Source organism: Poecilia reticulata, chromosome 3, assembly GCF_904066995.2.
Source record: "Poecilia reticulata chromosome 3, P_reticulata-male-v2, whole genome shotgun sequence".
Taxonomy (NCBI): domain Eukaryota; kingdom Metazoa; phylum Chordata; class Actinopteri; order Cyprinodontiformes; family Poeciliidae; genus Poecilia; species Poecilia reticulata.
In genome coordinates this window covers 19393277-19410134 of record NC_088832.1, presented here as the reverse complement: position 1 = coordinate 19410134, position 16858 = coordinate 19393277, and the positions used below count along the sequence as shown (strand labels likewise).

The 16858-nt window shown below is 40.5% G+C and overlaps 1 protein-coding gene across 2 annotated transcripts in view; it reads right to left on the bottom strand.

Annotated features, from left to right (window-relative positions):
• The window catches only part of myo1ea (myosin IEa), a 61696-nt gene that overhangs the window by 19414 nt on the left and 25424 nt on the right, over positions 1 to 16858 (bottom strand). For both annotated transcript variants that reach the window (XM_008405358.3, XM_008405361.3), the window contains exons 3-10: positions 16693 to 16782; positions 15070 to 15164; positions 10466 to 10553; positions 8042 to 8131; positions 7074 to 7205; positions 5705 to 5839; positions 5463 to 5595; positions 49 to 245 (exon numbers count right to left, since the gene is read on the bottom strand). In XM_008405358.3, the coding sequence (XP_008403580.2) occupies positions 49 to 245; positions 5463 to 5595; positions 5705 to 5839; positions 7074 to 7205; positions 8042 to 8131; positions 10466 to 10553; positions 15070 to 15164; positions 16693 to 16782 (960 nt within the window). The remainder of the gene's footprint in view (positions 1 to 48; positions 246 to 5462; positions 5596 to 5704; positions 5840 to 7073; positions 7206 to 8041; positions 8132 to 10465; positions 10554 to 15069; positions 15165 to 16692; positions 16783 to 16858) is intronic.

Here is a 16858-nt window from a genome sequence, read left to right as displayed (position 1 = left end):
AGCGAAACATTTCTGCACACTAAAACCTCAGCAAGCGTTCACGGATACCTCGACCAGGTAGTCGAAGACGCGCGAATGCAAGGCTTTGGAGAGAGCGTCCCGGGTGTAACAGGCCTGCTCCACGTTCAGCGTCACGTCGATGGACTCCTTTGTGTTGCCCCACTTGCTGTCCATCTTTCTGCTCGTCAGCTTCTCCTTTAGCCGGTCCTGGTCGATGCCGAGCAGAAACGCAGGAAATGCTAAAACTGAGAAAGAAAAAAAAATAAAGACAAGAAGGCATTAAAGAGGATTCTGTGATTCTCAGAATGGATTTGTTTGAGATTCTCCAACGTACTGTTCAGATGCATAAAAACAAATGTGTAAAATAATTAAACTAGTTCACAGTTTGAGTATTTCTGTAGTTTTTTGGATTATGCTATTGAATAAACATGCACATTGTTGACGACTTTAAGGGCTTTAAGCATACAGAACCTTCTAAGGGTCATGGGGAAACATTTTTCTTTTGCGTTCCCTCTTAATACGTTTCGTCGCTTAATGTAATATTTTCTGGTCTATTTTACATACAGTCATAAATGTGAATCTAAAATTTCAAATATATGCACATTAAAAGTGCCTCAGTGAAAAGGTGTTTATATATTTTTATCTCTTTGGTGCAAAAAACTGATTGAAAATCGATTTATTCACTACATGATTATGTCTGTGAAAATTGTCAGATGACTTTATTACTCTGTGAAAGTAACTCAGAAATAGTCCAAATAGTTTGAATGTGTTTTTTCTTTCTTCCCTTCTTGAGGAAAGTTTTTGTTTATATCTTAGAAGGAAAGGAAAGAGATAAAAAGTCCATGTTTGGCCTGTTTTACTTATCCATTTTGCACATAGGTTTGTGGTGCATTTCTATCCTAAAGAAAAAAATATAAAACTTGACATGAACTTAACATGAATGGAAAATCTTACAAAAACCTAATATTATAACAGAAAGTATGGCGGCCACCATAAAAAAGACTTTTAGTATTCAATCATGCAGCATGAACTGATCAGTACATGCGTTACCTCGTTACTGCGAGGTAAACTAAAGGCTTTTGCGAGGGAATGCAAAAGACAAATAAATCCTCCATGTCTCCTATGGTGCTCCCTATGAGCAAAATATCATTCAATATGTTAAAAAGATTTGATTTAATGATGAACACGTACTAATTTCCACACGTGAACTGAAAAAGCAAAGAGACATTTCTATGAACAGCAACATGCAAATCGATCTGCAGGACAGCACTCGTTCGATAAGCTGCCTCTCCTTCGTTTTGCATGCTAGTAAAATGCTGAGAACTGGGTTCTCCAACAGGTTTCTTTTTTCTTTTTTGCACTTCACTTATTCCTTTCAATACGCTTTAACATTTTTGGAACTACAAGAAACTTTCCTCGTAATCCTAATGTGCAGAAAGGTTGTTGCTATAGAAACCAGTGTCTCAGACGGCTAAACCGAGGTCTCCTCTGCAGAGATCTGGGAGAACAATGGTTTTAGCCAAACACTTGAAAGAAAAACTCAGCGCGCCACAGACGACTCGCCGTGACCCGGTGTTGATGTTGTCCCTGGAGAACCCCTCCCTGCCTTATTACAGTGACTCACTTCCCCTAGAAGGAAATAACTCTCAGGCCTGCGTCTGGGAATGCTTCGGACCGCGGTGGTGGCTCCTGTACGGGAGATTAGGCTATGGCTGACCATACGCCCGCTTCAATCGAATGAGAAACGCCTCCCATGTGTTTAGAGTTGACTGTACAGGATGACCCAAATTCTGTTTGTTTTACACATTGTCCAGCGTCCAGTGACAATGCTCCAGCAGGCTTCCTGCAGCAGGTTTGTTAGTCAAAGCATCAGAGAGTAAAAAGAGCAGCAGATGGAATGATGATGATGATGATGTGGGAAAATGGTAGTGGGCCATTTTTCCCACCAATTACAGTCGATGCTTTCTTTCATTAAAAAATAAAATAAAATAAACATGATTTGGTCAGGTTTTCAAGATTTTACAGAAATAAATACGAAGGCAGTTTACGTCTGTATGATGTCTGGAAAACATCATACAGATGTTGACGATATGATGACTTGCAATAACAAAAAAATAACAACTCCAGTATGCAGAGTTGATGTCTTCCTGCTTTCAGGTTATTAAAAGCATAGACCCAACATCTAACCTGATGATGGGAAAAAATTAAATGCATAATTTCCATTAGTAGTAGACACTGGTTGCCGGGCGTAATGACATCCTAATGGCCTCTTAAAACATTTTCTGCAGCTTTGAGCAGCAGGAAAACAAGCATCCCAGAATATATTCACAGATCATGAACTGTAAAATTAGCTCATGTTTCTTCCCAGCAGCTCTTTACAACATTAGTGTTGCCTACACTGATGGCCTACAGCATACTTTGTAGGGGGCAAATCAAAACTTAAAAATGTCAATAATGAGGTGGAAAAAGGTTCAAAAGACAGTTTTTTTTAAAAAGCTGGTTCTGTTTGCTTATTTGAAGTCGATTGGTGAATTTGATTTGTACTTGGAAGATAAATTTCAAACTTCCATGTAGGAAAACTTAATTTTTTACCCATCAAAGTTTGAATTATGTCTCAGGTCCCCCAGGATTAACATGCACTTGTTAAAAAGATAGTTAACTTATGGGAATAATCTGCTTATTTGCACATGCGATTATTTTATATCTCATCGGACTTAAAGCTCCATCTGTGATTTCATGTTGAAGTTTTAGTTAATTTGTGTAGCACAATTCAGCAACAAGGCAGGTCAAAGCGCTTTTAATCATAAAAATACAATGTAAAGCTTTTGTTAAGGTCTAAAATGAAGACAGAAACTTTGCTTGTTACTAATGAATGAATTACACAATTTTTTTTACTTCCAACTTTTGATTTCTGGGAAGAATCAAACACAGGATCAGCCTTCTTTAAATCAAAACATACACAAGAAAAGAAAAAAAAACAATCACTGCTTACATGTACTTCTATTGTGCAAGTGAACTTTTATAAAAATGTGTTCCCACCAAATAAATATTTCCTGTAGTCTCTGCCTGTCATCACTAAGCTCACTGTGGCTGGGAACAAATCTCAGGATTTGTTCAGAGATTCACAACTAAATGCATCTGTGCCATTTGACCCACTCCTCTGTTTGTGTCACTTTCAAGAGTCAAAAAAGCAGAACTATTAAAGCCAGTGGAAATGTTGAGTAGCCATTTTGACACCAGTCCAGAAGAAACAGCAAGACTCTTTCACCAACTACATTTCATACTTGGAGATTTGAAATTCAGTATTTAGCAGTAAAACTTAAACTACTAAGTGAAAAATGAGTAAATTACATTTACTGGTTGTCAGAGTTTGATGTTTTTTTGTTTTTTTTTAGTAATTCAGACTCAGATGCAAGTTTAATTCTAAAGATGTACAGAGGAGAAAGTGTGAGAACCTGGTGCTTCTGGTGAAGAGCAAGAAGTTACGTGACTCTCTGTCACAAACAAGCTGATTAAAATAAGAAAGAAGCTGGTGACTCATCCGGGATTTAGAAATTAATGCACTGAAATAGGGGTGTGTGTTGTTGGGAGGAGCCTGCTGGCTGATTAAAGCTGACTGGACTTGTCCTAAAAAGGTAAATCTGAGTTAGTTGGGATTGTAGAGGAAACACTTTAATGTGCTGCAGCAAATAGCCTGCAAGCTGTTTTTTCCTTTGGGAGGAAAAGCAGCCCGTCTCAGACAGCTTTTCAGCTGAATATGCAGAAATTTAGGAAACCATGAGATCACAAATCAAAGGTGTGAAATGGACACAGTGAGTCTGCTGCGAACAACTCGACTTTAGTCTCAACACGTCACAGCAGATCTATGAAGCGTTGTGAGTAAATGTCTGTTTGCAAGTATTAATGAGAAACTCTGTTCATTTCTGTTGATTTATGTTAAAACAGAGACAAAGCAAGCAAGGAGTGCAAAGTTGAGATTATCGAGAAGCTGCTGATACCCAGGACTGAGTCGTATGCCTCACTTACTCAGGTTGTTTCTTGTTGCAACACCATAGGACATGAAAACAAAGTGCACTGCAGAAACAAAATATTACAATGTATTCTTGTCTAGCTTCTAGTGCAAATATCTTAAATAAGAGTAACTTACAAGTATCTATTCAGCAAGATATAAGAACTTATTTTTAGCCAATAATTCCTTAATATTCATTTTAAAAAGTGCTGGTTGAACTGGCAGGTTTTTTTTCCCACTTTTAACATTTCAATATGCCAATAAAACTAATAAAATTTTTTTTAAAGGAATTATTAACTTAAAACAAACTTCTATATCTTGCTGAAAAGTTATTTGAAAGTTAATACACTTGAAATAAGACAAGACTAAGACATTTTCAATAGAAACTGGACCACAAATACTTGGTAAGATTTTGTAGCGTGAACATAATTACCAGTGCAGGTAGACACAGTGACGTCTTTCGCAGGATCAAACTAAAGAAATTATTGCGAGAATTGATTGCTACACAATAAAATGCCCCTGCGTTTACCTCCAGGTAGGAGGGTTTTTTTCTAACATTTTAGGGAAACAGTGGAAGAGGAATAATCACAGTCAGCCTGTTGGGAAACATTTCAGAAGGAGCTGCAGATTAATTTAGTTTTTGTAGCAAGTAAGTTATTTAAATCCTAGAGATTTAAGGCTCTTATTTATTTCCACCTACAGATGAAGAGTCATGTTATTCTGATTCTTTTTGTATTTTCAAACATCCACAGAAACCCTCTCTAGACAGGGTGCAAAGATAAGCATGTTCACATCTTTGAGGTTCTAATTATTGATTATATAATACAATCAGACTTTTACACCGAGACCGTCGGTACAGAAAGTCCAAAACTTCGGGGTTTCTAAATGCAACCATACGGTGAGGCTGAGAAGAGCAGGAAAGAGCAGAAATTATGAAGTGCCACTATTACGTCTGCACAGAACAGACTGCGGCTTTGTTCTCTGGTCCTGTCCAAGACATTATAGAGATTTGGTTATGAAAGATGGAGAAGGAAAGAAAATAATAAAATAAAGCAGCAGCAGCAGGCGGGAAGAAACGGGATAGGCGAGAGAGAGTGTGTCCCCCCCCGGCCCCCCCAACATCGGTTTTGCCTTTGACAAAAGTCCAGTTGTGCAAAAATAACTTTATTTTCTGGTAGTCCACCATAAGACAGGGTTCCTTCAGACTTCTGGCAGCAGGCCTGCATTAACACAGTAAAACCTTAGGGTGTGTATGTGAGAGAGAGAATATGGTATGGGAGAAATATCCTCCAAAGCCAGCCAGAGACGGACAGCTCAGCCATCACCCCTTTAACAACATCAGAGCCACAGGTTTGTTTCTGAGTCTGCAAACTCTCCTGCGTCACTTCGTACCAAACCGAACCGTCTCAGCAGCCGAATAAGAGCAGAAATGTAAAACAGTTCCTCCGCTTACACTCCTCGCTCTCCACAGCAGCGTAGTTGCCCGACTCTCTGAAGGTGATGTTCCCCACATGAAGGACCCCGGCCACAATCTGAAGCACCATGGACCGGTCGTCTGCGGAGATGCCGATCACGTCCATGGCTTGCTGCAGAAACGGGCGGGAAGAGAAATATTCTGCATCATCGGGATGTGTGCTCCGACGTCTTCTGCACAAGTTTCACATGTGCGAATGGAGAGCAAAGAGAAAACCGTACCACCGTTTCCTGAAATTCACTCTTGTCGTTGATGTCGTCCACTTTGTAGGAACCGGACTGGTTGAGGTAGGTGTAGTAATCCAGGCTTGTGATTCCCAGGCTCTTCTTCTGTTCTCCACTGGCTCCTTCGATGAGCTGTGGAGCAGAGGTTCATAGTTTGAACGTGTAAATATTTCTTCATGCTAAAACAACCTGCTGTGGGCAAAAGCTTTGTGATGAGAAGAAAACAGACTTTTTAAAATTAAAGATTCTTCAAAATATTGACATAAACATTCAGTTTTTTCCCCTGCATTGTCTGAGATAAAATGTTTAGCTGATCCAAAGTCTTAAGACATGGAAATATAAATTTGTTAGAAAATAATCAAAATGTCCATTTATTCAAAAAGTAAAACTCACATATTATATATTTTAATATATTAATTCTGACCATGTGGCTCACAATTAATAAAAACCTAAAAGGAAGTTTCCCAGAGGATTTAAATATTAAATCTAACCAATGAAAACTATTTTAATATGAAAATGTCCATTTCCTGTTCAGTATATGCACTCAGTGCTTGAGCGAGGTTTCGTTTTGGATTAATTACTGCAACAATGCAGCCTGTCACTCGATTGAGGAGTTAAAGCAGCTCAGGTTGCTTCTGCATTGTTGGAAAATAAGCACAGTGACACCAGAACCGATACCTGCAGCAACGTGGACAAGCGTCAGGTCAAAATGGAAAAATGAAATCATTTTCTCCATGTCAGCAGGAAAAGGTGAAATCACTCTCTGTGAAAACTCTCTTTCTCTTATAGTCCAGATGAGGCACTAGTGATGCTCTGTCTCAATATTTGGAAATTGTCTTTTTTTTTTTTCCCCCAAGCCAAACATGTTTATATTCTAGGATGAAAAAATATTTTTAATGTTTTTCTTTCATGTAATATTTTGATCTTGTGAGAAAATGAAGCTCTGGTTTATGCTAGCGGTAAGCTCATCTTCAAAAAGAAAGAAGAAGCAGAAATAGACGCTTGAAACTGATTAGAGTCTAACAAATCTGCGCAATAAGTGAGTTTTGCTTTTAGAAAGAAGCATTTCAATGTCTCCTAACACAAGCAGACGACAACCAACCAGCAGCCATTATGCAGCTGAACATTTTTTACATAGCTCCTCACTTTGCTCACTCTGAAGGAACAGGAGTGTCACAACTTAAACATTTTTCAAAAATAAAACTTCATTTTAAGAGCTTGACCCAAAACTTCCACAAGCAGTGAAAACTTTTCTGTTATATTTTCCCTGTCACAGAGTTTGGATCTTTTTTTTTTTTGTAACCGGGCCAGGCTTCAGGCTATGCAAAAACAACAAATTAAACATTCATGTTTTTCCCAGATTCACCTGATAGAAAATATGGAAACTCCTTTCTCCAGGATTCCTCGTGACGACACGTGACTTCTCCAGCAGGAAGTTGGAAATTTTTCCGCCATCTGGTTCGCCGCCGGAACTGAACTGAATCTCAAAGTATTTCCCCTGTTGGATCAAAGGATTTTTCTTTAGTACTGTAGCTGGATAAAATGAAGCTGAAAATACAGATGTATGGTCTAAGTTTCAGGCACCTGGCAATTTAAACGGCTGCTAGAGTGTGTGTGTGTGTGTGTGTGCGAGCGCGTGTGTGTATACATTGACCATATATATATATAAATCGGACCTGACTCTTTTTCCAGGCTCTGGACTCCAGACAAACCTGTAATGTATCAGTTTCAGTCAAGCTAAGAGCAGAGGCCCACAGCTGAACACAGGATCTAGTTGTTCAGTGTTTTCAAATGTTGTGATCTCAGGCCATCAGTGCCAACCCACTAAGTTTTTTTTCTTTTTTTTCTTCAAAACCAATTTAAAATATCTTTATGGAATCTAGCCTGCGTGGGAATTTAACCAGGAAACTTTGGTGAAATGTTGTGGAAAGTAAACTTTTGCCAGTTTTTGCTGGCTTTAAATGTTCGTCTCAGCTAAAAAGCAGAGAGGCCTGCATGTTTCTGTGTCTTAAAGAGCATTTTCCTGTCAACCAGGGAGGCTCATGCAAGAAAACTAGAGAATATAATCCATTGGTAAACATAAAAAAAAAAAAGTCCAAGGTGTGCCACAAAAATCCTCCTACTGTAACATAGCTGTAAGTTATGTGGTTTCTTGTGAGTCATATAATAGAGGATTTATTATCATTTAGATGAAGAAGTCCAAGAAAAACATGGGAAAAAAAATGTCTGGAGGGGATTTTAAAACCACTTTTTGTATCACAAATCTGGATTTTGATGCGTTTTCAATGTTTAAGCCACTTCAATTCACAAACACCCGAGCGACGAAGGCCTTACAAATCTGCTGGAGTTGTTGTTTCTCAGAGTCTTGGCGTTTCCAAAGGCCTCCAGCAGCGGGTTGGACTGCAGGATGATGTCTTTGACGTGCTGCGGGGAGACAAACGCACAGGCAGGTAAGAGACGGCGCAACATTTCACACCCTCGCCGGCAGCCGGGTCTTTAAGTTTCCACTCAGAGACGGGCGCAGGCGACCGCATGGACGCACACGCAGCCGCGCACACGTCCACAGACAGCACGCACACGGACGGTCTGGAGGACATTATCCTTTCTGCGAGCCATGTGCGCGTCAGAAACACATGAGTTTCCAATCTTTACAGCAGACAGCGAGGTTCCCTCTTCTGTTATTGCTCACAGGAGCTGAATGGAATCTTTTTCTTTTGCTTAAACTCAGTTTTTCACTGAGAAGAAAAAAAAAAGAGGGTCGTACAGTTCAACTGTGGTAGAAAACGCTGAAGAAAGTAACCGGTTTATGGAATAATCTTCGTATACGGTGCTGCGCAGCAAGAGTGCTCATCTTTTAACAACACTTCAGCGTATTTTATTGGGGTTTATACGAGAGGCCGTCACAAAGCAAAGTAAAAGAAATATTTCCAGTGGTTTTCAGAGTTTCCTTTGTGAGGAATTTGAAGAAGTGTGATGGTATTCGGGCCCCTTCACTCGAATACCAAAATTCCCTTTCGAAACGCCTTCAGAGATCTCCTAATTAGTAAATAAAGAGACCAAGAAGCACAACAAGCATGTCAGGAAAAAAGCTGCAGACAGGTTTAAACTGGAATTAAATTATAAGTTAACATCTCAAGCTTCAAATATTAAGAGCACTGTTGAATCTGCCATGTGAAAATGTAAAGAATAAGGAAAGCCTAATAAGAATCAGACGAGCAGCCAAGAGCAGCAGAGAGACTACAGCTGGTTCAAAGCAAAGGGAAGACAGATGAAGCTACACAGAAGGAACATTTTTAAAGAAAACCTTCGTATTAAAATCTGTAGCTGCAGCTAAAGGTGCTTCAACAAAGTGCCGACTGACTCGGGCGCCATGAATGCAAACGCAGGCCAGATTTCTCAAAATTTATTTGAAGAAATTTTTCAAAACCATCCATTTATCCACGTGCTTCCACTGTGCTGCTACAAACTCCTCTGTGTCGGTCTGTCATCTAAAAACCTGACGTTTTGTGGTTGTAACTTGACGACGTGAAAAATCTCAAGGGGTATGAACAATTCTGCAAGTTGCTACAGAATGCGTTCTCCAACGCCGTCGTGCTGAACAAGAAACAAAAACACGATAATAGAGGTTTAACATTTCATTAAATAAAATGTTTCAATTGAGTAACGTTCAGTGAGCTGCTTTTATTCTGTAACGTTTTCTTCTGACAAAAACATCTCCACCATTTCTGATTCTGCCTCGGTGGAAGCAGCTCTGAGCAGATTAAATATATGTTTAAAAAAAAAAAACAATCTTGGTTTGGGAGGAGGTGCAGCTCCTGATCAAACTTTAGATCTTTATCAAGATTAGGAGCTGGACATCTGCTGGACTGAAGGGTTTGGGGGGGGACGCCAGATGGCTGGAGGGGGGCTGGGAGGGAAGAGGCTGCTGATGATGGAGAAGAAATCCATCCTCCTGAAGGGGAAGAGGTAGAAAAAACTACAGGATTCTCTGATTTTACACAAACGGCTTCGACTATTTCTTACTGCGTGAGAAGAGTAGACACAGGTGGAGGGCTTTTACGTATTATGAAAATGATGTACAGACGAGAAAAAAAAAGTTAAAGCCGTTTTGTGCAAACAAATGTACTAAAACTTCTTAAGCAGAGATATGATTTTAACAAACACATTTAATAATGCTGCATTCTCTGAATATGCCTCATCCAGAGCTGTTTTGCGTTTTATTTAACTATCAAAGAATGTATTTTTGGACAGTAACGGTTTATTTTGCATTGAGGTTTCTCATGCAGGCTGCACAGTGGCACAGCTGTTGCCTTGCAGCAAGAAGGTTCTGGGTTCGATTCCCGGCCTGGGGTCTTTCTGCATGGAGTTTGCATGTTCTCCCTGTGCGTTGTGTGGGTTTTCTCCGGGTACTCCGGTTTCCTCCCACAGTCCAAAAACATGACTGTCAGGTTAATTGGCCTCTCCAAATTGCCCCTAAGTGTGAGTGTGTGTGTGCATGGTTGTGTGTCCTGTGTGTCTCTGTGTTGCCCTGCGACAGACTGGCGACCTGTCCAGGGTGTACCCCGCCTCTCGCCTGAAACGTTGGCTGGAGATGGGCACCAGCACCCCTCCCGACCCCACTGAGGGAAAAAGGGTGCAAGAAAATGGATGGATGGATGGATGGTTTCTCATGCATTCCCTTAGACATCAACCGTCTGTGCAATAAAGCATCAGAAAATATTCTCATGTGCTGAGAGAGGACGATCAGATCGTCTTTACCTGAACTCTGGGTCCGCCTCCTGACACTTTGGAGATGTAGCCCATGATATATTTGGCTGCCACAGTCTTCCCAGCTCCGCTCTCTCCACTGAAAAGCAAAACAAAAAATCCTTAAATACATGTTTTATGAGCCTCTGGGATTAATTTAAAGGCATCTAATATTTTAAGAACCAATGCAGGTGAATCGTTTCCGATATTTTAACAATTCGCTTGAAAGTTTGTGGAGCTTCCTCGTCATTCTCACCCGTCACCAACTCCTGCATGTCAAAAGTTAATCCCTGCTGAAAGCAATTTCAGAACATTTTGAGTTACTGTTAAATGTTGCACCAGATGTATAAAGTTGGCTTTCAAGTCTTATGACTGCGCTCCGGATAAAATCCCTCTAAACTACAAACAAATGTTGGCATAAATGCCAGGGGTCTGGTTTTGTTTAGTTGTTTTTTAATCTCTGCTGTTCTAGAACCTGCTTGATATGACTGCCAGGAGCAACAGCATCACTGTGTGCAATGGAAAACACTTGTTTGCTCTGTTGGTTTTAGCTTTTAGGGACCGGTGGCATAAAACTGAAACAAAACGATAACAATACCTGGACTTGCTTCAAGGTTTACTTAAAAATAAACACATTTGTTTGGGCAGGTATGAGGACTGCAGAGATTTAAACATTTTTAAAAGACTTCCCTCCTGGTGTTTTTTTAAGGCTCTACTGCAGTAGTGGAGACTATTCTTCCCAGGATCCACCCAAAGCATTACAATGAAAACATCCTTTACAAAAAAAAAGACATAAATTAAACATGAAATTCAAATTAACCACATCCATGTAACGCAAACGTTTGTTGAGTCCCATCAACTATAGGTTTTAAAAAACGTGTAAACATTAAAATCACTCAATTTATTCACTCGTGTTTTGTAAATTTAGACAAAACATTCTGAACTTGCTGATGTCAAACCTTTTGATGAAGATAATAACTTTAGTAGGTGATGCTATAAAACTAGATCTATGAGAATAGATGTGCTTTGTATGCTTAGAACCACTTTATGCAAAAATGCAAACATACCGACAGAACATAAGGTTAATTAAATCACTAATTTATCCACTTATCTACCGTCAGACACATATGAACACACATCTTTTAATCAGTCCACCGTTAGCAGTGTTGGGGTAAGTCAAGTCAAGTCTTTCCACCACAAACTCGCTCAGCCATGTCTTTATGAACCAACGTTTGCGTGCTTGTGCCGAGTCATGTTGAAAATGCCTAAATATCTTGGTATAAGTCCAGGATTAAAAATTCATTTCACTGGAACCAAGTAAATCAAGCCCAATTTCTAAAAAAAATAAAAATAAAAAATCCTCCCTCCACCAAACTTTACGACTGATGCAGAAGAGGTTAGGACTCCTTAACGTAAGCATTTCGATTGGCGAGTAATTACTTCTCATATTTATAACCAAACTAGATTTTGTTCTAAAAAAAACCTGCAAAAATAAAACTTTATTGAAGCGCAACTCATCAACTCGGTATGGAAAACATTTTCCGGTTCATGCTATTCCTGGAAGCTGAGTATGTTTACCCTCGATGCAAATCTGCTGTGTGCTGTCCATAAGGCTCAGAGGACTTTACATGTTTCTGAGCTGCAAAGCAGGAAAATGCAGACACAAAGTCATACTAATGATTGTAGATCAGAGGAAGTTGGACACCACGGCTTCTGATGCACACACTGAACCTAATGAATAAAAAGGTTCTGATCGTTAAACTAAACAGAGTCCCCTCATCATAAAGCCACATATCTGAATACGAAGAGCTCTGAAAACATAACAATGCGAGGAGAATTAAATGTATTAACTCAAATGCAGAGAAAGTATCATCATTCACATCTGGGCATGATTTGTTTGTTTTGTTTTTCCTCGTTGCCTTTAACTGTACCGGACTTCTAGTTTCTGCGATCCACGCGGTTTGGCAGTAAATGACGGTGAAGTCTGTTTTTTTTTTTTTCCTGCCTTAAAGCAGAGTCAGGTTAGAGAAGCTGCTGTGGGAAACACAGCTGCAGACTGTTAAGGGGCTGCCAGAGGAAGTCATGGAAGCGACTCTATTACACAGCAGTCTCTATAAGGTTGCACCCTTCCCCCTATGCAGCTCTGTGTGCTTCGCAAATCCTAATCATTGTACGGATTTCTGCAGCGCAGCCTGAAGTCAGGCAACAAGAAGAAGCTTTATTTCAAACTTTTATTCCAAGAAACCCTCTGATCTGCATCTGAGAGCATTGTTTTTCCTCCTGGAAGTTCATCTTTGAGGAGCTATTTTAGACTCCAGTTCTGTTCCCTCTCATTTTTGCTCTCGAATCCTAAAGGTGTTGTTGGCTAACAGCGACTTATTAACCACGCCAGGGGCACATGCTGCACAAGACAACACAGAGAAGGAACATTTCACAGATTCTTACAAATGTAAAGAATGCAAAGGCTGCATACTTTGCTGTAGTTGTGATCTGTAGACATTTTTTTTTTTTATTTGGCACACATTACGGATTTTTAAGACCTACATAAAAAAACCTGAGATGACATGAAACGTTTACACTGAGCAGATTACAAAAGGCTAAGATTATGATTCCAATAGAGAGTTAACAATGCCAGACTTTAGATGCTGTTTCTTTAGCTGTTCTGACTAAAGACCTGTTTGACTGCCAGTAAAAAATGTAATGATGGCATCTGGCATTTCAAAGATGTTAATGTATTCGGGTCCAATGTACAGCAGGATGTACTGTTGGCACTGCAGCGGCGTTCGTTCCAACCTCATCTCCTTTCGCTTGTGTTTTACATACCCTGCATCATAAAGTCCAGCGTTTGCTGACACACCTTAGAAACCAGCAGGAAAATGGCCCTTGAAGTGTCTCATTATAGCTACAATGCGACTGCCTAAGTATGGCATTTAAAAATAACGCACCATGTTACCCGCATACATGGGCATGGTTTTTCTGCTGCCCTCTCTCTCTTGGAGAGGAAGTTGAAAAGGAAGCATGTGCCAATAAAACAAAGGACTTAATGCACACAGCAAGGACTATGAGAACATTAGCAGCTTGTTAATGAAGTCACTCAGCTGATTCAGAAAGGTCACAGACGTCAGACTCCTAAACAGAGGCAGCTGCGATTGCTCGCTTCCCATGTAGGCGACAGCTAAAAGTCAAATATGTCACCAACTTATAGTCTAAGGTTTTGTAATTTCAACCCTCAAACAGAGAAAATTATTCCTTAAAACCAAAATAAACGCTTAGTGCAGTACATGCAATTAAGGCTTTTCATTTTCAGACGATTACATCATCAGGCCAGAAAAAATGGAAATGAAACACACCAGATAAAATCGGAAATCAGTGCAGTTATAACAAATTAACAAGCTTAAAATACATACTTGCAAATACGCTGTTGTTTACAAATGAACTCATCTATATAATCTATGATACAAGAAAGGAAAATGACAATTAAAAGCCACTTATCGGTTTAAGGAGCTGCTGAGCCTCCTGTGTGAAACAGCAGGATTTACAATAAAAATCAAGTTTTAGTCAAACCGTTGGAGCCTGATTTAATCTGGAGCTCAATGGAGGAGGCCAAGCTGCAGTAATTCATTCTTTACAGATTGTAAAAAGAAACCACAACCCTTTTAAATTGCAGGGTTTCTGTGTCCATGTTCTGCACACAAACACCTCAGATTTGACCAGAAACCTACAATAACTGCTTCTCTCCAGGCCTCTTCGATATGTAGGCTTATTGATGGAGAATGGATTTCGATTGAAGGAAGCAGTGAGTCAGAGATGTGCAGCCATTTTCTCAGCTAATGTGAAAAAAACCTCCAGCTGACCACCGTGGTTCGCTGCAGCCGTCGTTTACCGATACCAGCTCATCATGAAACCACCTCCAGCTTTTGTTTGCTGATTTAGCCAATCATGAAATGTCCCTCTGTGGCTTTATGATGGAAACAGATCCAGCAACTGCTGGCCGTCCAAACAACAGGCTAAAATGCTGAAGCAGAGCTCGTTCACAGTGAGGTAAGCAATAAGGGAACCACACTGCTCAGACAGCGGGCAAACAGGATATATCTGGAAACCTGACTGCACACATTTCTGCTTCCAGCTTTGTGGTTCAAAAATGTTCTCCGGCAAACTTTACAAAAAGGTGCAGGTGTTGCTCTGCCAACACCAGGAAGCTCTTCGAAAATACACCCCGACAGCTGCTGTGCTCCCAGCACACATCCTGACTTCACTCGGAGCAGATCGAGCTGCACTTTCATCATTTCCCTCTTCTGGACACCATCAGATCTTTCACTATTTTTAGGGTTCGACTGAAACCGAAACCGTTCTGGTGGAAAAACACCACAGGAACACCTCATTCTCAGTCAGTCAGCTGTGCTAAAAGATACGGAGGAACCTGTTTGGCCTGTTCAGCTGTTACTCTCGCATATTATCATTACCTAAGCATCTTTGTGCCACTTCGTAATCTCTGCAGAGAATTACTTTTGCTTCATCCACACAGATGCTGAATATTTTTGCAAAAAAAATAAAATAAAAAAATCAGGGCAAGAGGAGAGGGGATGATATTTGTAGCGATCGTAAAAAGGTCTCACCTGATGATGACGCACTGGTTTTCACGGTCGATCATCATATTTCTGTACATGTTGTCTGCCAGAGCGTAGATGTGAGGAGGGTTCTCGTACTGAGCCTGCAGAGAAACGGCTTGGTCAAAACTATGGGTCAGCATGGAACCAAGAAGGATGAAAACTGTGGTTTCTGAGTGGCAAGCAAACAACAAAACGTTCGTCTTTCGTAAAGCGCATACAGCAGACCGGCTGACCAAGCGCTCTGGAGTTCCGCTCGGGTTGCTAGGTGCGTTGCTAGGCGAGGGGCTGGGCTCGGTTGCTAGGTAACAGCACACTGCCCCGTTGATTGGGAGGCTTTTGAAATGGCTCGCCAAAAAACAGACTTATTGCCAAAAACATGGTTTGGTGTTCATTTCTTTAAGCGCTTGTGCCGTTTTTAGAAACTCAAATGGAAAAATAAAAACATGCAAAATGTGAATTTTGAATGAAGCGATTTCACCTATAGCAACACATGAAAACTGTGACTTAAACTTTTAGAGTTAAGTAAGCCGTCTAATTTATTCTGAAACATTTACAAACTAAGGTCAGCGTCTTCTATCAAGGTTACTGGTTAAGCTGTTTTTCCCTCGATCACTACACCAGAGAAACACCAGAGCTTTATCTTTATTTTTAACATTTTTCAAATGAAATCCCAAAAGGTGTAGTGGAAAAAATTAAATAATGACAAAAGCAGACCAGAGATCCAAGCCAACTCAGGTGGGAGAATTTTGTAGATATGATGGCTACTAGTCGTCCATCAACTTCACATATTTGTTTTGGGGTTTTTTTATGGACAAGTGGCAAAATAAAGCAATTATTGAATGAAAACCATTATAAAGTTGGCCAAAAGTGTCCTGGTCAATGTGGAACAAAAATAAAACTTTTGGCCTATATGCAACTGCAAAACATGATGTGAAAAAGCAAGCTGGTCGGAGTCGGGGGGAAGACGGATGAAGCTAAATAAAAGGGGAAAATCCTTGAAGGAAAACCAGTTTAGATCTATACTTTATCTGTGACATTTATAGACTTGCATGCTTTATTCCTCATGAACTGGCGATGTCAATTTGACCAGTCTATATAAACGTCAATACTGAAAAGAGTTTATTCAGTGAAAGCACATCCCAGTACAGTAAGGGACCGGCTTGCGTGGAGAAACGGTACACCCCTCCTAACAACGTTACGATTTGCGCCCCGGTTCTCACAGTTCAGCAACAGATCTAAGCTTCCCATTGTACCCTGTAAGCTGCGCCAAAAAAAGTGAAGCGTGGTTGCGAGCAATCTCTAAGAAAGTAAAGTGTTCTTTGGCACAAGTGACCCTGAGCGTTCCCACAGTCTGTCAGGGATTTAACTGGATTTCAGTCTGCTTCTGGCTGAAGGAGGCAGGCCCACGCTCGGCAGGCTGGCCAAGAGAGGAGGCAGACTCGAACAGGCTGTCCTAAGAAGGTGCTGCCAAGCACACTCAATGGTTGACTCCAGTTCCTGACGGAAACATCTGTGCCAAGCTGCTGGAAAGTTTGAACATCAGCGGGCTTTGTCTTTCAGGCGGCGCTCATCTCAAATTCACCCAGACAAAATGCTTCGTGTGTAAAGTCATAGTTTGGATGTACTCACAGCTCCCTGATACATCTCGATTTCCCTCTCTCCAAAGTACGGCATCTGTTTGAAGGGGTTGACGGAAATGAGCACAGGGCCGATGTACGTCTGGGGAGATTGCGCGTTAAAGATCACAGCAACCAGCAATTAGGAAATGACATCAAATTACAACCAGCCGTAAAGA